Source organism: Cavia porcellus, unplaced genomic scaffold (genome assembly GCF_034190915.1).
Source record: "Cavia porcellus strain 051 isolate PalLab524CR breed Dunkin Hartley unplaced genomic scaffold, mCavPor4.1 scaffold_19, whole genome shotgun sequence".
Taxonomy (NCBI): Eukaryota; Metazoa; Chordata; class Mammalia; order Rodentia; family Caviidae; genus Cavia; species Cavia porcellus.
Window position 1 is genome coordinate 6440333 of NW_026947502.1, and position 21937 is coordinate 6462269.

General features: G+C 38.5%; 1 protein-coding gene across 4 annotated transcripts in view; it reads left to right on the top strand.

Moving 5' to 3' along the window:
- The window catches only part of Sec24a (SEC24 homolog A, COPII coat complex component), an 82465-nt gene extending 61304 nt beyond the window's left edge, over nucleotides 1–21161 (top strand). For all 4 annotated transcript variants that reach the window (XM_063230664.1, XM_063230667.1, XM_063230666.1 and 1 more), the window contains 8 exons: nucleotides 6047–6220; nucleotides 8825–8935; nucleotides 10370–10545; nucleotides 16340–16477; nucleotides 17466–17570; nucleotides 18082–18174; nucleotides 19679–19782; nucleotides 20716–21161. In XM_063230664.1, coding sequence (XP_063086734.1) covers nucleotides 6047–6220; nucleotides 8825–8935; nucleotides 10370–10545; nucleotides 16340–16477; nucleotides 17466–17570; nucleotides 18082–18174; nucleotides 19679–19782; nucleotides 20716–20830 — 1016 coding nt within the window. In that variant the 3' untranslated portion in view covers nucleotides 20831–21161. The remainder of the gene's footprint in view (nucleotides 1–6046; nucleotides 6221–8824; nucleotides 8936–10369; nucleotides 10546–16339; nucleotides 16478–17465; nucleotides 17571–18081; nucleotides 18175–19678; nucleotides 19783–20715) is intronic.
- The last annotated feature ends 776 nt before the right edge of the window (nucleotides 21162–21937 follow it).

Genomic DNA, 21937 nt, shown 5'->3' on the forward strand with positions numbered 1-21937 from the left:
TGTGTGTGTGTGTGTGTCTTCTTTTTCTTTCCTTTTTTTTTTTCTTTTGTACCAGGAATTGAACTCAGGATCTTACCGTTGCCAGGCAGTTGCTATACCACCAAGCTACATCTGCAGCCCTGATTTGGTATTTTAAGACAGGGTCTCACCATGTAGTTCAGGCTGGTCCTGAACTCGCTAAGTGGCCTAGGTTGACCTTGAACTTGTGACAATCCTCCCACTTCAGCCTCCTGAGTGCTGGGATTGTATTTTTTAAAAATGTGATAAACACACATCATAAAATTTACCATTTGTCTTAGTTACTTTTTACTCATAACTGAGCCAAAATATCTGAAGCCCAAAGTTGGGAAAGGAAAGGTTTATTTCTTATAGTTTTTGGAGGTTTCAGTCCATACTCAGTTGGCTCCAAGGCAGGCTGGCATGGCTGGGCTGCAGTTCATGGCAGCTGCAAACAACAAGGAGGAAACAGGCAAAAGAATGAAACATGCCTTCTTCCTGCCTTTACATTACATCCTGGCTCCACCCCTATGTGGGTGTAGCACTGACACCATCAATCCAAACAATAGGCAATGAACCAATCACAAATGCACAATGCAAACTCATGAGGCCTGGGGGCCCAGACATAAACCATAACACCATTTTTAATCTACCTTTAAATCAGGCATGGTAACATGTACCTGGAATCTCAGCACTTTTGTAGTCTAAGGGAGGAGGATTGCTGGGGGTTTGAAGTCAGTCTAAACTACGTCATGATGAGCTTGTCTAAAAAAATTTTTTTTGTTAAAATTACCATTTTAATCTACTTTTAAACAATTTAAAAAATTTTTTATTGCAGTGCTAGGGATGAAACCCAGGACCTGACACATGCTAGGCAAAACACTGTACCTCTGAGCCTGAGCTTATATCCTTGACCCCTTCACATTTTTATTAGTATAGTTCAGTGGTACGAATACATTTTCATTGTTTTATAGCCACTATCGACCTCCAGAGTTGGAGACTGAGAGGTTTTTTTAAAATTTTATTTTAAAGAGAATAAAACCAAAGCAAAATAAAATAAAATAAAGCCAATCAAAACAGTGAAAGTGATACTGGACTTCAAATCAGGATAATAGGAAATCAACGGTGGTTGTGTTCAGAATTGCTGCCCATACCATCAGACATAATAAAATCAAAACAGAACAGAATAAAAACAATGAAAACAGAATATTGAAGAAGACAAAACAATAAAACGAAACAAAACAAAACAGTGTGAACAGTACTGGATTTCCAAAACAAGACATAAGGAAATCCCCCATAGATGTTATATTGCATATCATTAGATGCTCAGACTACTGGTGTTAGGCCTGCAAAGTCAGTCAAACAATACAAGCATTAATTAATTTGACTTTATTTCATTTATTTATTTAGGTACCAGGGATCGAACTCATAACCTTGCACTTTGCCAGGCAGGCACTTTTACTGCTGAGCTATATCCCTGGCCCCCATTAAGTTATTTTTGTACCTCAGTTGGTATCAATTCAGTCTGTGATCCTCTGAATCAGCCGGTTGCATACCGTGAGGGGGAGGGTCTCCTTGTCTTTCAGCCCATGTACAGGCTGGCTCACGGGAAGGGTGAATTGACTTCTTGTTTCTCTTCTGGCCCTGCATGGTGGCTGCTGACTTCCAGGAAATGCAGATTGATTTCTTGTTTCCTTTCCCAGCCTGACATGGTCACTGCTAGCTGTGAGATGTTTTAATTTGTGTTTTCATTCTTGGTTTTTCATTTCTCTGCACTATCAGTCTGTGAATTTGGTGGTGGTTGGGGGTAGTACTGGGGATTGAACCCTGTATTTTGGACTTTACACATGCTGAGAAAATGCTGTACTGTTGAGCTACATGCCCAGTCCTCTGCTTTTCTGTATATGTATGGCAGTACCTTCATTTTATGAAGGGGTATGAGGCAATTACTTTTTCAGGTGGAGAATTTTTTTTTTTTTAAATTTTATTTAAGGAGAAAAGAAAAAAAAAAAAACAGAGAAAGGGTACAAGTTATACAGATTTGCAGAAAAAAATGAACAGTAGGAAATCACTAGTTAATGGATTACATATTGTCATCTTAGAAATAATTGTTCAAGTCACAAAATTAAAGCTTGTAAAGTGGACATTCCATCAATGATACTGCAAACAGTTCTGTTCAATGATCCAATAAAACTCTGTGATATCATTTTCTATCTTATACACTTAAATATACATGCAGTTATATAGTATAGAGCACTTTCTTTTCCTCTCTTTTGTACAATGACTATTACACATTTTGGGTTTCATTGCTCCCATGGTTCTTATTACTTTTTTTGGAAGAGAGTAAAACCAAATATGACATAACAGAACAGAATCGGTCAAGTCAAAAGGGTGGACATAATAGATAATGTAAAAACATAATACAAGGTGATCAACAGTGGTTACCATAATGCCTCCCGCTATCTCTAATAGAATTGCCTATATCGTTATTACAATACAATTGAACAAAACAGTAAAGAATAAAACCGACAAAACCAAAACATTGGACACATTGTAGGTCTTCAAAAGTAGATAAAAGTCAACGAGAATGGGCGTTATAATGAATCTCATTATCTTCACAGCTGATGCCTAAATTTTCGAACCTGATACTATCCAGCAAAACAGAATAGGGGAACATCAGTTAAAAACCAGATGGTGAGAGCAATACAGGGCTTTAAATCGAGGTAATGGAAAGTCAAAGTGGGTTACTATAATATATCCTGCTATTTTTTTCCTTTAATTAAACGGATAAAAATAAAAAAGTAAATAATGGACTGGAGATTGAGATAAAAGAGGGCATAACAGCGAAACAGCACAGATCAAAACATAACCATTTAAGCAGAATAGTGTTTCACCACCAGATAATCCTGACCTAAAAGTTACCATATTATCTCTTTCCTTGAAATCCTTGAGTACAACTTCGTATACTGTAGCATTAAGTATATCAAAACAATGTAAAATCATTTAAGAGAATGACAGCATTACAGAGTATTTAGAATCGACTAACAGAAAATGAACAATGGTTTCTGTATAATCTCCTTGTCTTTAAAAGGTTTTTGCTTATACTATCGTACATAATAAAATCCAGTAAGATACAACCTATTTGGACCATTGGAGACAGAAGGACAAAAGCTAGATGAGACTTCAAAACAAGATGATACTAAATCAGTATTACCTATTAAGATGTCATTTTCTCCAAAATAGCTGTTCCTATCATCCAATCTTCTCTGCCTCATTTCTGTTGAGCTCTTATTCTGTCAGTAGCTGTCAGTTTGTCTTCTTCACTTTGTTCTCTGCTCCATTCATTGTGGCCTCCATTATTTCTGGATTCTTTGTATTTTTCTTTTTTTAGAATATCCTGCAATATTCTCTGTAGAGTTGAATTGGTGGTTGCAAATTCCCCCAGTTCCTCTTTATCCTGGAAGCACCTTGTTTTTCCATCAATTTCCAGGGACAGTTGTGCAGGATATCTCAATCTTGGCTGGAGATTATTATCTTTCAAAGCTTGAATTATTTTCCCCCACGCTCTTCGTGATTTGATGGTTTTTGCAGAGAAATCTGCTGTAATTCTGATGGGTGCTCCCTTGTAAGTGGTCTGTTTCTTGTCTCTGACAGCTTTTAATATTCTGTTCTTGTATTGAATTTCTGGAATTTTTATTATTATATGCCTGGGTGTTGCTCTGTTTGGGTTGTAGGTAGCTGGGGTCCTGTATGCCTCATACATCTGAGTATCTTTACCTTTTGCTAAATTAGGAAAATTCTCCTGGATTATTTCTGTGAGTAGCTTTTGTAGTTCATTTGTTTGTGTCCCTACTTCTTCTTTTATGTTCTTAATCCTTAAGTTATGGATCCTCTTATCATCTTCTTGTCTTTGTATTATTGCTGTTTGTTTCTTTGTTATTTTTAAGAAGTTTTTCATTTCATTCTCCCATATTACAAGTCTGCCCTCCAGTTCAGATAGTCTGTCCTTAGTTTCTTTCAAGCTGTTATGCCAGTCTTCGATAGACTTCTTAGTTTCTTGGTAGTCCCTTTGAACCTGCTTCACGTATTCTATGCTTTCCCTGTTTTCTCCATCAAACAATTCTCCCCTCTTTTTCTGTTCTTCCATTCCACCATCTGTTTTTTCTTGGGTGGTGCTTAACATTTCTCTAACTATTTTGCATACTTCTAGCTTCAGGTCGTTGATAACTTCATTCCTGAATTGGTCTATAAGGCTCTCTATATGGCACCTTATGTGTAATGGTGCGGTGTCTGCTATTGCCGGTTTCTCAGAATTGGGGGCTGAGGAGCCTTTCTTGTTGCTGCCTCTTCCCATATTCTCTGTTCCTTATATATGCAAGCTTATATGAGAGGCCCAGCTTCTCTCTCTGTCAGCCGCAGCCTGATCGAATTGCGCCGGTTAGGTGTTCCCACTCACCGCTGCACACCAGGCAGCCTACATGGGGCCCACCCCTCCCAGCCTCTGTCGGGCTCTGGGATCTGGGTTGGGCCAGCCTACGGGGTCCGCCAGCAGCGTCACGCAGGCCAGGCACTTTTCACCAATCCCGCCCGAGAGGGGAATGTGTGGCTGGAGTCGCCACCGCGCCCTGCTCCTGCAGGACTGCCCGGGCCCAGAAAGTCCACTGGAGTCAAACTGTGGTGAAGTGTCAGTTTCTCTCACTCACCTCGCCACGAGTCAGAACATGCCTCCCTGCCTGTCCTGTTTTCGACTCCGTTCGCAGACTCCAGTTCTCAGAGTTTCCGTGCGTCTCTCTCCTTGCCGAGCTGATGTAGAGGCAGCCAGCCACCGCGCGGCGGGAAACCCAAATCGCAGCTTCCAATGGCGCAGGGTCCAGCCTCAGCAGCGAGACTTTTCTGTTCCTGTTTTAGCACCAGGACTGCATTCCAAGTTGGTTTCTCTCAGCCGAGTTCGTTCCTGAGTCAGCAGAGCATAACTCCACCTGCTTATGTCTCTTTAGTCCGCACCATACCTGGCTTCTGAGCCTCGTTTTCAGAGAGCCTCCGGTAGTTGCTGTTATCTGTCCGCCATGTTCTCCCGGAAGTCCAGGTGGAGAATTTTTATAAAATATGTAGGAGAAAAAAGATAAAGATCCATAGTCCGTTGTATTTTGAAACTTACTAGTCACATTATGTGTCAACAAAGTTTTCTTTTATCCATCCCTATAATAATTCAACCTTGCTGAATTCATTTTATTTATTCTAAAAGTTTTTCAGTGTATATACTTTCCTTTTTTTATTACAATTTATTTTTCTCTGCTGACACAAGTTAGGAAAGCACTGTAATACTGAGTTATGTCTTTAGCCCCTTTCATTTTTTATTTTGAGACCGGTTGTCTTCAAACTTGTGATTCTTCTACCTCAGCCTCCCAAATAGCTGGGGTTATAGGCATGTGCCACTGAATCTGGTTTTAAATTTTTTTTTTTTTAAAACTGGGTTTTGTAGCTAGGCTGGTCCACTTGGTCTAGCTAGACTGGTCTTGAACTTGTGGCAGTCCTCATGCCTTACCTTTCCAAGTGCTGGGATTATAGGTGCATACCATCATGCCCAGTTTAAAAATGTTTTCCTCTCTTTCCTCTGCCCTCCTTTCAACCCCTCCTCCCTGCTCCATAAAATTTTTAAAAACTACATCTTGGTCAACTATTTTTTGTATATACAGACTTACTACTTCTTTGTCATTTTTTTTTTTTTTTTTTTTTTTTTTTTTTTTTTTGGTACTGGGAATCAAACCCACAACCTTGTACTTGCCAGGTAAGCGCTGTGCTGCTGAACTATGTCCCTGGCCACTCATTAGTGTTTTAAAGTTGGCTTTTATTTCATAAGCAATACATGCATCTGCTGTTTTTCTAAAAATAAGTTATTACTAAAGGTGAATATATGTATGTGTGTAGACACAACCACTTTGCTGTGTATTATTTAAACATTTTTACTGTCTGATAAGTGACTAAAACAAAACATGAATATCCACATGGAAGTGCATAATAATCACTGGGATAACTTTTTTTCTTCTAGGTCTTTCCATTCATACTTTCCATGGGAATTTCTTCGTTAGGTCAACAGACTTACTGTCTCTGCCCAATGTCAACCCAGATGCTGGGTATGCAGTACAGATGTCAGTGGAAGAAAGTCTTACTGACACTCAGTTGGTTTCTTTTCAGTCAGCACTCTTGTATACATCAAGCAAAGGTAAGGTTTTATTGTGTAAAAAATAGAACATAGATCTACCTTCTTAAATTTTTAAGTGTATAATACAGTATTCTAATCACAGTGTTACAGTGAATTATGTAGCATTGTTTCATGGCTATGACAGACTTTTCTTTGGTAGGAATTTCTAATTTCTAATAAGTGAAAAAGTAATCCTAATCAGAAAAGCTTTGTTGCTGTTCATGGTAAAGTAGAGATGACTGCCCTTGTTTTCCTAGGCCATCTGATTTATTCATTCATAGATGTGCCTGCTGTACATCAGATGTGAGTAACTCTGGTAACAGCAATTAAAGTACGCCTTTCTTTGCAAAACTTTGTTCTAGTAGGCAAGTGAGATAGCAGAGGGGTTACAGGAGTGCCTCAGTAGTGTGCCACGGGTGTGATACTAGTTTAGGGGAAGAGCGAAGCCTGTGCAGCAGCAGGAAGTGCTCAGGGTTGCGCCTTTGACACTAAGTGGCTGGTGGCCCTGACCTTCACAGGGAGAACACTGAAGCTTTGCAGGAACGCATGCCCGAAGATAGGGACCCCCTTTAGAGATGCAGTTTGTTCCTAGTCCTTTTAGCATTTGTTTATTATCCTAGGGTAGTATAAAGGCATGTTAAATTTGCTTTTTATTTTAAAGATTTACCACTACTGCCCTCTGGTCTGTTTTATCACCTTTAAAAACTGTTTTGGCCAGGCAGATGCAGTGGTGCATGTCTCTGCAGCTACCTATTATGTGATAATCCCAGCTCCTTGGGAGGTGAGGCAGCAGGATTACAAATTGAAGTCCAGCCTGGGAAATTTAGGAAGCTCTTGTCTTGAAATAGGAAGCCTATGACTAGAGCACTTGTCTAGATATGCAAACCTCTCATTCAGCACTTTCATAGCACATGTGAGCCCCTAAATTTTACTTGGTTCCTAGAATGTGTAAGGCCCTGGATTTGATCCTTAGCAGTAGAAAGGGACAAAAGTTTTGGGAGTGTTTTTTGCTGTGCCTGTTCAAAATCAATAAAAATAAGCATTTTGATAACAGCCTGTAATCTTAGGAAAATTCTGTTTTTGTATGATTATAAATATAATAGAAAAGATGATTTCTATACAGTTTTATACTTGCTTACATTTAAGCAATTTATATTCAACGTGTGTGATTTTTTTTTTTTTTTAATGATGCCAAAGTCAAATCCAGACCTCATATATGCAAAGAGTATGCAAAGTGCATACTCTGCCCCTGTGGTGGATACCCAGCTGAATACACCATTTTTAACGTAAAACTGCTTCAGTTTTTTTTTAAACTACGTAAGTTTTGAAAAAACTTATGAAAGTCATTTAACTGTCATTGTAGTGAAGACATTACAATGTTTCTTCACTTGAACATTTGTACTTGTTTTTCTCCCATTCCCAGCGACAGTTAACCACTGATTTCTTTTTCTTTCCTTTTCATGGTATTGGAGATTGATCCCAGGGCTTTTTTCACTGAAGTGCATCTGCAGCCCTTTTTCATTTTTGTGATGGGGTTTTAGTCACTAAACTGCCCAGGTTCGGCTCAAACTTTTGATCTTCTTGCCTTGGGAGTTCAGGCATATCCTGACTGGCTACTGATCTGTTTTCTGACCCTGTAATTTTGCATTTTGGGGCTTTCCCCAAATGGAATGGAATCGTGTAAAGATTGCTCATCCTTTATTTGAAATGTTTGGGACTAGAAGTCTTTTGGATTTTCAATTTTTGAATTATTTGCATATTCATAATGAAATATCTTGGGGAAGATATCCATGCCTGAGCACAAAATTTGTATATGTTTTATATATACCTTCTGAAGGTTATTTTTTCTTAGATTTTTCTTATGCTAGTGGTGATTGAACCCAAGACCTGTCCATGCTAAGCCACATCACTAGCACACCTAAAGGTTATTTTATATGATGTTTTTAGTGTGCCTTATGTTGGTTACTACTCATCACATGATGTAAACTATAAAATTATCTACTTGTGTTGTCATATAAACTTATACTCAAAAAGTATAGGTTTTAGAACTTTTCAGATTTTGGATTTTCAGATTATAGATATTCAAGGTATAGTTTATACTTTTTGAATTTGGCTTATTCCACTTAGCATAATACACTTGATTCATCCTTGTGTTCTGTCTAGGAGAGGAATGGCTGAATTATATACGTTTGACTTGCCAGATTGCTTTTCAAAATACTATAACATTTTGCATTCCCATCAGCATTGTATAAGAGTTCAAGCCAGGCACAGTGGCACACACGTGTAATTTCAGCACTTGGGGAGGCTAAGGAAGAAGAGTCGCAAGATCAAACACAGCTTGGGCAATTTAGTAACTAACAAGACCCTGTCTCAAAATAAACAATGAACAGTGAATATGTTGAGTGCGAAGATCTTGGGTTCAGTCCCCAGTACTGGAGGAAAAAATCCTAACTGCTCTGAATCTTTTGTTCTTATAGTGTTTAGTTTTGTTTTTGGTGTGAGTTTAACTTTTAAAGTCTGTAGTATTATCTTGTTTGCTTTCAGTCCTAGCACCAGGAAGGAAGGTTTTTATTTATTTACTTATTTTTTATTATTGTCCCTTCCTATCATGTGTTGTCTCCAAAGGAGAAAGAAGAATTCGGGTCCACACTTTGTGTTTGCCAGTGGTTTCAACGCTGAATGAAGTCTTTCTTGGAGCTGATGTTCAAGCAATTTCAGGGTTATTGGCCAATATGGGTAAGAGTTGTTTTCACTTGTAAGTATTTTGCAAGTAATGCCATTAAGAGAAGTCTCACAATTTCATTTCCTTTAATCAGCTTTACATTCTTTCAGTGTTTGGGTACTTAGAACTATTTCAGTAGAAACCACTGCAGACAATCTTATCTTTTGTATTTGAGTCAAGATTATTAGGCTCCATCCCTTATTAAAATCTATATTGAGATACAGCTATGTAACGTATTTCACCCTTTGTTCTTGTACAGTTTTTTGACTGGCTGTGCTTGTAATTTTTTGTTTTTCTTTTTCTTTTTTTTTTCCTTTTTTTGTCTTTTTTGAGACAGGGTCTTGCCGTTTGATTCAGGCTGACCTAGGGCTCACTTTGTAGCCCAGGCTGGTCTTGAACTTGCAGCAATCCGCCTCCCTCAAACTCCCGAGTTCTGGGATTACAGGAGGATGCCACCATGTCTGGCTCCTGTGCATGTAATTTTAGTGCCTTTTTAAAAATTTGTAGTAGTAGTAGTGGTAGGGATTGAATCCAGGGCCTTTGCACAGTGTTACATCCCCAGATCTTTTTTATTTTTATTTTGAAACAAGGTCTCACTAAGGTGCCCAGTGCTCAGGCTGGTGCTCTTCCTGCCATAGTGCTGGGATTGCAGCCCTGCATCACTATAGCTGACAAAGATGTTTGTTTTTTAATGAGTTGTGTATCATGAACAACAAGACATGGTCATGTGTTATAAAATCATTAGACTCAAAGTAGTTGAATTTGAGATTGAAGCCAGTTTACTATCCGATACGTGTTGTAGCCTGGCCCAGACATGTTTACTCTGCTTTGATATAGTTGCTGACTTGACTTTGGTTCTTGTTCTCAGTGTTGCTTTTTCAGATTCATAGAGTTTAACGTCAGTTTAACTCTTACTGCCTTTTTCCTTCAGGAAATATTTTCAGAGTCTACTTGCTGCAAACTCAGATCTGCCTATAATGGGAACAGTTTCCCAATGTCTGACATTTTTTCTCATGTAGCCTAGAGAAGGAGCTATCCTCACTTTAATGTTACAAACTGTTAAAACCTGAGCATTGTGAACTAAGAAATTTGAAGGTCACTGCTTTTATTTTTTGTTCAAATCATATTTGTTTGATAATAGCATGAACATTATCATTGTTATTGACAACAATAGCTATCAGGCATTATTTGGAGATTTAAAGAAAAGTCTCCATAATAGCTTCCCAATAGTCCTCATTTTTCTTGTCTGTATGCAAATTTTAATCAGAGCAGTCAGTAAATAATTTAATTGAAGGTATTTTGATGCCTCATGGATTGAACTTAGCTGAAGGTTGAGATGTCTTCAAAACAGTTATGCTGCTACTACCTTAATATAGTTTCAGAAATCATCTCTTCGGTCCCTACCAGTGGAGCAGCTAAACTTCTGTCTCTGTCCTCCCCTCCCTTAGCGGTTGATAGGTCTGTGACTGCCAGTCTGAGTGATGCCCGGGATGCGCTGGTGAACGCTGTCATTGACTCTCTCTCAGCTTATCGATCCTCAGTCCTCAGTAACCAGCAGCCAGGACTCATGGTTCCTTTCTCTTTGAGGCTCTTCCCACTGTTTGTGTTGGCTCTTCTCAAACAGGTAAGAAAAACAGAAACTGAAACGAGGACAGTGACAATGTCGTGGTCAGAAGTATTATTCCGTGAACTACTAACTAGTATCTATGAAACTTTATACCAGTCAGATTTCCTTTTCCCCTTCCCTCCTCTCCTCCCTCCCCAGCTTCCTCCCTGCCTTCCAACCCGTCTTCCTTTCTGACATCACTTTGGTGCCCAAGCTGGTCATGAATCAGCAGTCCCCCATTAGCTCTGAGTAGCTGGCCGGTTATTTTTTTGAGACCCCTTACTTTTTATGTTAATTTTGAAGGGATTGGAGCTAAAGAAGTTTACACATTACTGATTTAAAACAAGTGTCTTCCTGAGCCTGGTGGTATACACCTGTAATCCCAGCATTTGGGAGGCTGACACAGGAGGATCACTGTGAGGTTGTTGGTGTGTGTGTGTGTGTGTGTACGTGTGAATGTGTACCAGAGGTGTATGTGTACTAGAGATTGAACTCATTACCTCCCCTTGCCAGGCAGGCATTTGTACTGTTGAAGTAAACCCCTGGCCTGATCGTTGTGAGCTTGAAGCCTGTCTGAATTATGTAGGGAGATTGTGTCTCACAACAAACAGAGAAAAACTAACAAGAATTGTGTGCAGAGGAGATACTCACTGAGTATTCAGTGATGTTATCAGAAATTGATTCCTGTTTTGTTCCTTTTTTCATTGTAAAACAGTGTTTTTGGGCTGGGATATAGCTCAGTGGCATAAACACCTGCCTGGCAGGCACAAGGCATGAGTTCAATACCTGGTACCAAAAGAAAAAACCCAATGTTTTGGTGCTGAGGACTGAGCCCAGGGCCTTGTGCTTGGTAGACAAGCACTGTACCAGCGAAGTTAAATTACCAGTTCCTGAACTGCACTTCCCTGTCTTTGTCTTTGAGCTCAAGCATTGTATGTGTGACTTCTGCATTTGCTACTTCTCTGCTTCCCAAGAGAAAACTGGGCTGGTGGATAGGCCCACTGATTGTCAAGAATTTGATATCCAAGCATATAGACCTCCAGGGATTGTCCCTTAAAAATTTTCTTTAAAAGCCCCTGTTAATTCTTTTTATTAAAAGCACCGATCAAGAAGTGCTCTGGATCTTGATAAAGTCTCTTTTTTCCTGACCTCCCAAGATCTCCTGGTCTCTTGTCAGGTGAGAAAGCCACCTGCTGCTCCCTGATAAGTGTGGCTTTTGATTTAACCATTCTAGTTTCTCTAACTCAGGTTCCATATTTCCATGTCTGGATGCCTGTGTACAGTGGTTATTAGATACCTACATTTTAATATTGAGCAATCTGAGTTGTTCTCTCCTTTAGGTGTTTTCTCAAATCTGTCTTTTTTTTAAAAATCTGTCTTTGTTTTAAGGCCTACCTTCCTTGATCTTTCCAATTCTTTCCCCTCCTAGTGCTTAAACACCCTCGTCACTCTTATCTCTCTTCCCTCCTGTATATTTACTGGACCACATATATTGCTTATTTATTGTTTACCTCTCCTTTTATAGAATGCAAGATCTGTGAGAGCAAGCAGTTTTGTGTTTTTCATTATTTTATTCCAGCACCTAGAACAGTTTGTAGTACCTAAGAGACACCTAGAAAATATTTTCAGATGGATAGATAGATGTGCTTCTTTTGTTTCTCATCGTACTTGTCTTCTTCTTAGTGATCATCCACTTACATTTCAGAAAGCCTAAGGACCTTTTCTTACGCTCCTTCAGTGAAACTTGTGAGAAACAGCAGAGCAGATTTTGGTTCAGGGCTGTGTGATTTGGCTTCGAGGCTGCAGTATTGGGGTTTTGCAGTGGGGGGAGGTTGGATGAACTGTGACACAGCGTGGGGAAGTTTAGTCCCCAGCACTGGGAGGAAAAAGTAAGACAGAACCTCACAGAACTTCACTGTCGTGTTGATTGAAACTGGCCTCTTTGGGAAATGGGCCTAATCTCTCTCTCTCTTTCTCTCTGTCTCTGTCTCTGTCTCTGTCTCTCTCTGTCTCTGTCTCTGTCTCGGATTCAGTCTGTCTCTGTCTGTCTCTGTCTCTGTCTCGGTTTCAGTTTCGGTCTCAGTCTCTGTCTCTGTCTCTGTCTCTGTCTATCTCTCCCTGTGGCTGGGCGAGGTGTCACTTTAATATGAGTGACTCCATTGTGATGTTGCAGGAACATAGTCCCAAGCTGCCTCCTTCTGTGATTATTCTTCAGTAAGCTACACCTGTGGTGGACAGGACTTTGGACTATTTCATTCCATAATGCCTGGAACCTGTGGCTAGGAAGCAATGTTATTCCTGTGACTGTTAAATCATGTGGTAAAATTGATGTTGAAAAAGGGAGGTTAGTTGGATTAACCCATTCTCATCAGATATACTTAAATGCACAAAACTTACCATTCCATAGTTACAGGTTTCTTGCTGGACTAAATTTTAGAAAGGCTCCTAAACCATCTCCTAGGGTCTATCTGTGCAGTTCCTTGTAGAATTCAGGTTTTTTTTTTTTTAAATTTTATTTAAGGAGAAAAAGAAAAAAAACAAAAAGGGTATGAGTTATACAGAATTTCAGAAAGAATAAACAGTAAGAAATCACTAGTTAATAGATTACATATTATCATCTTAGAAATAGTTGTTCAAGTTACAAAACTAAAGCATACAAAATGGACTTTCAAACAGTGAGACTGCAAACAGTTTTGTTCGATGATCCAACAAAACTCAGCAATATGGTTATCTATCCTACACACTTAAATATATATGGAGTTATATCCTTTAGAGCACTGTCTTTTCCTTTCTTTTGTACAATGACAATTACACATTTTGTGTTTTATTACTCCCACACTTCTTATTACTTCTTTTTGAAGAGTAAAATCAAACATGGCACAACAGAACAGAGTCAGTCAAATCAAAAGAATGGACATAATAGATTAATGTAAAAACAAAATACAAAGTGATCAACAATGGTTACCATACTGCCTCTTTTTATCTTAAAAAGAATTGCCTATATCGTCAGTTATAATAAAATTGAACAAAACAGTAACGAATAAAACCAAAACATCGGAGACATTACAGGATTTTAAGAGATAATAGTCAACCAGAATGGGTGTCATAATGAATCTTACTGTCTTCACAGTTGTTGCCTAGACTTTCGAGCTTGGTACTATCAAACAAAGCAGAATAGGGGAAAATCAGTCAAAACAAGATAGTGAGGGCAATACAGGGTTTCAAATCAAGTTAATAGGAAATCAAAGTGGGTTACTATAATGTTTCCTGCTATTTTTTATTTTTCCCTTAATTAAAAAGATAAAAATAAAAAAGTAAATAATTAAAAAAAGGAGTTTGAGATAAAAGAGGGCATAACAACAAAACAGAGCAGGTCAAAGCATAACCATTAAGCAAAATAATGTTTCACCACAAGATATCCTGACATAAAAGTAGTTACCATAGTGTCTCTTTCCTTGAAATCTTTGAGTATAACTTCATATATTGTGGCACCAAACATATCAAGACATTGTAAAACCATTCAAGAGAATGACAGGATTACAGGGTATTTAGAACCAACTATCAGAAAATGAACAATGCTTTCTGTATAATCACCTTGTTTATCAAAGTTTTTGCTTATACTATCACATATAATAAAACCCAATAAGATACAACCTGTTAAGAGACGGATGGAGACAGAAGAATAAAAGCTTGATGGGACTTCAAAACAAGATGATACTAAATCAGCACTAGCTATTGTAATGTCTTGTTTTCTCCAAAATAGCTGTTTCTACCATCCAATCTTCTCTGCCTTATTTCTGTTGAGCTCTTTTTCTGTCGTTTGTTATCAGTTTGTCTTTTTTTTTTTTGTCTTTTTCCTTTTTATCGGTACCGGGGATCAAACTCATGACTGCCTGCTTGCAAGACGCTTATGCCGCTGAGCTAAATCCCCAGCCCCCAGTTTGTGTTCTTCATTTCGCTTTCTTCTTCATTCATTCTGGCCTCTCTGCCACTGTTTCTGGAATGTTGGTATTTTCCTTCTTTAGAATATCCTGCAGTATTCTCTGTAGAGTTGAATTGGTGGTTGCAAATTTCCCTAGTTCCTTTTTATCCTGGAAGCACCTTGTTTTTCCATCAATTTCTAGGGACAGTTGTGCAGGATATATCAATCCTGGCTGGAGGTTATTATCTTTCAAAGCTTGAATTATTTCTTCGTGATTTGATGGTTTGTGCTGAGAAGTCTGCTGTAATTCTGATGGGTGTTCCCTTGTAATTAATCTGTTTCTTGTCTCTGATGTCTTTTAATACTCTGTTCTTATATTGGATATATTGGATATTGCCAATTTGGATGCAGCAGCGGCAGCAAGAAATTCAAATCACAGCTTACAGTGGTGCGGGTTCCAGTTTCCATGCTGATATTTTATCTGTTCCTTTTACAGCACTGGGATTGTGTTTCCAGTTGGTTTCTCTTAGCTTAGTTCATTTCCTGGGTCGGCAGGGTATGTCTCCCCTTTTTAGGACTCCTCACACCGCACAACTCCTGGATTTTAAGCGGGGTATCTCAGAGAGCCTCCTTAGCTGCTGCTATTTATCTGCCAACTTCTCCTGGAAGTCATAAAATTCAGTTTTAGCAAAAATTCAGTTAAACCAGTTTAGCAAGAGGCTCTACCCTCAGTGTGGAATCATCCTCAATGTCTACTCACGTTCTTCATTTACCCCTGTCTTTCAGCATGAGTTCTCTAGGCTGGGTTAGCTACACTTCTCCTTCTCCTTCTGTGTGGCCTCTTCCTTTCATGTAGGAACAGCCCATTCCTTTTCAGTGAGGATCATCTCCCCATGACAGTGAGCCCATGCACTTCCAAAGCTCACATTTGGGTCACCCTGACCATGGACTCTGTAGGTGCAGTGGCCAATCGTGAGTGCTCTGTTTGCCTGGCTATGGCCAATGACCAAAGGATATAAATCAGGTTCTGTGTTACTGTCTGCATTTTTGAGGGTGTGCAGCTTTTGGGGAGTGGGGCACCAGCCTTACTATGTGACCCAGGCATTCCTACCACGGCTACCACTGTAATGTTGGAATGATAACACATGGTTCTTTTTTTCTTCTTTTAGTGTGTGTGTGTTGGAGACAGGGTCTTTCTATGTAGTTCAGGCTGGTCTTGAATTCTTGGTGAGCCTCATGCTTCAGCCTCTTGAGTGCTGGGATTACAGGCTTGTGCCACCATGTCCAGATTTTCATCAATTTAAATACTTAAAACCTTACTCCAAAACTACAGTTTCCCGTGAAGCCAATTTTCGGGTTAAATCTGACTGTTACTTATTAGTGGCCTACTATATAGCCATCCTCATTTGTATTATCTTTGGTCATTGACTTGTAAGCTTTGATACATTGTATAATTCACTACATTAAGCAATAACAGTCACTATTAGTTATCACCCAGCTTTATAGCACACTTAATGGATGTCTTTTTGGTCCCCCCATGATGTGCTTTATTTTGTTACCTGCCGTCTGATGTCATCCTTCCCATGGTGTAGCCTAATTGTTACTGAATCGTTGCTATGGCTCAGAGTGGTTAGTACTGTTCTATTGATTAGAAACAGACACCAGGGAGATCAAATACCCTTACTGCTGTCAGTTAACTTCTCAAGAGTTTTAGGGGAGGCTTCAGTCTAACTTAATACATGTGTATGACTTTTGAAAAGATATTTCTTTTAAGTATAATTTAAATAAGTTTCCTAGTTCTTCTTGTAATGCTGCTTTTAACAACTGACACAAAATTCTGTATTTTTAAATGTCTTTTTTGGGGTATGCTGGGGTTTGTTTTTGTTACAGAAATCATTCCAGACTGGAACAAATGCACGTTTAGATGAACGCATTTTTGCTATGTGTCAAGTGAAAAATCAGCCATTGGTCTACCTTATGCTCACAACACATCCCAGCTTGTACAGAGTTGACAATCTGTCAGATGAGGTAAGACCGGTTTCTTTTTTTAAAAACAGTTTTTTGTTTTTATCTTTTAACTTAACAAACATTAAGTGATTCCTTTTTCAGTGGCTTTTTCCTTGAAGGTTTATAGGCTTAACTGTATTCGGTCTAGTATAAAAATCAGGAAGGATTTGCTTGTTTTAGTCTTTTACGTTATTTCTTTGCTAGATTTGCGTAAAGAAATTTTGGGTTAGGGATGCTCCTGAAAATAGTGACTTTATCTGAGGTTCTTAAGATAAATCTCTAGAACAGATGTCAGAAACAGGGAGATTGTCAGATTGATTTAAATGAATTGGTTGGAAAGGGGTGTTTCAAAAGTGGAATTTTTTCTAAATATCCCAGGTCAGTGTTCAGTACAGCAGTGGCTTTGAGTTAAAGAAAAAAATACTTATCTAAGTTATGGGGTTTTTTTTTCCTTTTTTCTTCTGATAGGAAATTTATCAGCGTTAAAGTTGTAAGCATGAAAATGTAAATCATAATCTTTCTATAATTGTCAAAATACACACAAACATACATATATATGAAATAATATTTTGGTAGTCTTTCTAAAATCATGATCCAGCTAAAATACACTTATATAGGGCTGGGTGTGGTGGTATGCCTCTTAATCCCAGCTCTGGGAAGGCGGAGGCAGGAGGATCATTATGAGTTCAAGGGCAGACTGGGCGATACAGTGTTCTCCAATCCAGCCCGAACTGCACATTGAGACCCTGTCACACGTACAGAATATTTTTAAAAAGGGAAAAAAAATCATGTATTTAGATGAGAAGTTAATTTGGCTTCCTTGAGATTCACAGTGGCTTTGTTCAGTTGAGTGGTAGATATTTCTTTGTCTTTTTAGTATATAACTGATTTGTCTAAATAAAGAAGACCTAGACTTTCGGGGGTGGCATTCATTTGGTTTTGGATTGTCATTGAATTGTGACTGTGTTACCTATATCTAAAAAGTTGAATCTTTTACCTGCCTTCCTAGGGAGCACTCAGCATCAGTGACAGAACTGTGCCTCAGCCTCCTATCCTTCAGCTTTCCGTGGAGAATTTGAGCAGGGATGGTGCTTTCCTCATGGATGCAGGCTCTGTGAGTAGTCAGGCTTCCTGACCTTCCTCTCTGTGGAGTCCTGCACCTCATTAGCACTGGCCTTCATTTCCTTTAGGATCTGTCTTTTTGAAGATATGCCAGACTCTTTAGCCTATATGTGTGTGTGTCAGCCATTTGCTCCTTTTCGGGGCCTTCTTGTCATGCCAGGTGTATATCTGACCAGCGTAAATGCTGATTGTTACTGGTTCAGTCACAAGCTAGACAGTCACAAAATTGGTCATTCTTTTGATACCTTAACATACCTAAGGACAGCTGGGCATGGTAGTGCATGCCTGTAATGTCTCAGCACTGGAGAGGTAAGGCAGGAGGATTACTGCAAGTTCGAAGCCAGCCTGGGGTACAAAGTGAGTTCAAGGCCAGTTTGAACTGCATAGTGAGACCCTGTCTCAAAAAGATAAAACAGACCAAAAAAATGGAAAAAAATACTCAGTGGCCATGGTGAGTTCGCAGACTCTTAGCTGCTTCTTAAATAATCTATTTTTATTTGCAGATACTGATGCTTTGGGTTGGAAAAAATTGTGCACAAAATTTTCTCAGCCAAGTTCTAGGAGTTCAAAACTATGCATCAATTCCACCAATCATGGTAAGATTCTTTTATTGATTATACAAGACTTAAAACACTTATCAAACATTGCAAAAACATGAGTGTCCCAATTTGAAATCATAAATTAATACTGCAGAATTTTCTAAAAGAAAAGAATGTTCCCATGGGTTACATTTCTTTTCTCACTAAATGTCCTCTTCTTATGTTTTTAATTTGTAAGTGTTTGTGTTTGAGGTTGGGTCTCCCTGGGGTGGCCAGGCAGGCCTCAAGCTCGTGGGCTCAGTGCAGTCATCCTGCAGCAGCCTCTCGTGGAGCTGAGACTCCAAGCATCTATTCCATGTCATCTTACTGTGTTTTGTATTTTAATGGTGCTTTTTATGGTAGTGTACATGGTTGAATTCCCTGTTCATATGTGCATAGAGTGGGAAGTGCATGACTGTAATCCCAGTTACACTGAAGGCTGAGGCAGGAGAATTACAGATTTGAAGTCAGAAAATTTTTTAAAAATTAAAAATTAAATACAGGAGTACTAGAGGTATGGGTAGAGTTTAGCCCTGAGTTCAAATCTCAGCAACAAAAGGGGGCAGGGAGATACAGTTCAGTGGTTGACTGACTTGGGATTCAGTCCCTAGTACCACACATACACACAAAGAAGACAATACTCTATTATGTGGAGAAAACAGTGAATTTAATGAATACCCCCTAAAAGTTTACTACAGATAATATTAGTGTGTGTGCATGTGTATTGCAAGGGATTGTGTGTTCTTTGGTAGAGTCCTTAACCATTGCTTTGGGATAAAAACTAAACTAATTGTCACACTGGTTTACCTAGCAAATGACAGTCATTGTCTTTTAATGTTGATTATACAAGAAGTAACTAGCTGTGTAACTTTGGACAGGTCACTAATAGACTCATTTGTAAAATAAGACTGCTCTTGCTTCCGGAAGAATAACTGATATATTCCATAAGAACTCACTTACAATATAGTAGTTGGGTAGTTTTGAACTTTAAAGTTAATGATTGTTTTATTTAGTGTTATTTTTCAATCTCTACTTCCAGTTTGTATCCAATTTTGGAGTGTCTGTGTGTGTGTTTGTGGAACCGGGAATTAAACTCAGGACCTTGCACCTCCTAGGCAAGCACACCACCACTGCCCTGGAATAAGTGTTTTATTTTGTCACTTTTACATAGTGATGGGTTCTATGACTGCATTCGTGGAAATCATGGAATGTCATGTATTGAAAAAGGTTACCATTCTAGCTAGCATAAGCACTAGCTCTCAGGCCTTGACCAAAACCAGTATACTGGATGAATAGGCATTTTAGATAATTTTATGTATTGTCCATGCATGGGTGCTTTATATAACGTTAGTGGATTGGAATAGTTTGAGCAGAAACCTAATGACCTCTAAGCCAAACGAATTTACTCTCTAGTTCAACAGAATCACCAGGTGATTCGTGTAAGATGTTAAAATTGGAGAAATAATGTAGACTATCCATTAAATACATAATTAAATTGGATACTCTTGGTTTTGCTTAACAGACAGACCTTCCAGAACTTGATACACCAGAGTCTGCCAGGACACTAGCTTTCATCTCTTGGCTTAGAGAGCAGAGACCATTTTTTCCGGTCCTTTATATACTACGGTAAGTTGAAGTTTTTATTTGTGCTATAGTTTGTTTGATCTTGCAGGCACTTATTTTTGAATCACAGATACATGTGACCTATGCAAACATTTTATAAGAGTATAAAGGGAAGGGATTGCAGTTGAGTGATAGGGCTTTCTTTAGCATGAGTTCGATCCCCAGTACTACAGCATTGTCATCAGCCTCATCCTCATCTAATAATTCTTTTCAGTAAATAGTACCAAATTGAGTCAAGCAGTGGCACATGCCTGTATTCCCAGCACCCTGGGAAGCAGAGGCCAGAAGAGCACAAATATGATCTCAGCCTTGGTTACTCAGCAGCTTACCAAAATCCTCTCTCAAAATAAAAGATAAAAAGGGACTGAGGAGCTGGCTCAATGCAAAGGTCATGGGATCAGTCCCTAGTACTGCCCCTCCCCCATACTAAATTGTGGGTTTTTTTTTTTTTTTTTTTTTTTTGGCGTTTTCATTTTTATTGGTATCAGGGATCGAACTCACGACTGCCTGCTTGCAAGGCAGGTGCTTATGCCGCTGAGCTACATCCCCAGCCCCTTAAATTGTGTTTTATAAACAATTATTGAATTTACTAAACCTAATGAACTTTTTTTTTTTTTTTTTTGTCCTGGGGATCGAGCTCACAACCTCGCACGCACACTTGCAAGGCAGCCACTTATGCAGCTGAGCTAAATCCTTGGCCCAATTAACTTTTTAGCGAAGCACTTCACAGTTTCGTTTCTTCTAATTCCACTTAAACTTTTCCCCTTAAACATGAAGTTTATGTAACTAATGAAATAATCTTAGAGAAAACCTCTAAAAATAGGTATTTGTAGGGTAAATACTATGGTAGTTATCAAAACCTGTGACGAATCCAGTTTATTTTACTCTTGTGTTTTATCTAACATAATAAAGTGTTTTTTGTTTTTTATTCCTGAGGGATGAGAGTCCAATGAAGGCAAACTTCCTTCAGCACATGGTAGAAGACAGAACCGAATCTGCACTATCATACTATGAATTCCTCTTGCATATACAACAGCAAGTGAATAAATGAAGAACTGACTCAGTTGTTGCTAAGGAGATCACAAAAATGCAGGATTCCTGGGAATGTGTGATACCTTCCTTTTCTATTTAAGTTTGTGAACTAATGTGATGATTAAGATGTTTTCACTGTGATTTCATCAAATTAGAGCAATTAAAAGACTACAGCCGAGAATCAAACATGCAACTGCGAAACACTATTTTTCAAATCAGAATATATCTACATATGATTGGACGCCTTTTTTCCCTCGCTGCCAATTATGTTTGATTTGTTAAGGATGAAAATAAGACAATATTGCAGAGGCAAAGTACATTTTGTAAAATAAAAACTTCTGTGTTCCACATGTATATTTCTCATTTTTTTATTTTTCTGAATGTTTGGCTGCTACATTTAAAACCTCGTAAGACTTAAGTATTGCAGGGAAATTACAGATCCATTGATGACCTTTTAAAATCATAAAATTTAAAAAACAAAATTTAAAAGTAAATAAAATGTAGAAAAACTAGAATTCCCCATTTCTAGTGATTTTTTTTGTTTTGTTTTGTTTTTTTTCCTTTTTTAAGGAAGGAGATGGGTGTTGGCCAAAAGTAAATTAACTCTAGGTCAGCTTGAGAAGAATATGAAGTCATGTGTTAAAGCTTTACATTCTGTCAGTATTCTCTACACTTGAAGAACAAAGTCACTATGATTTGAAGGGAAAGCTGTAATTCGGTGGTTTTCTGATCTGCAGAAGACTTGAGCATACTGTGTTTTACTGAAAAGAATTTGAGCTGTTTTCATAAATATATTGGGACTGGCAATGATAATAGGGAGAAGACAAGCCCCCTTGATCCTATGATTTTTTTGTTGGTACATTTCTGCTCTGTGATATGTAATGAAAGTATTATTTTCGTGAAATGTGGATGAATGAAATGTCTCAAATGCATTAGTAATATTTTTCTAAGGAGTTCATTAAACTGGAAGCCACTCAAATATTTATTCTGGGATATTAAACCTATGAAAACAGGAATGCTGCTGTTTGACTTGGTGGATATTGAGATTACACAAACCCAATTTATTGAAGTTAGGAAAGAAACTTGATTCCTGAACGTGCTCATAAGACTGCTTTTTTGATTCAGC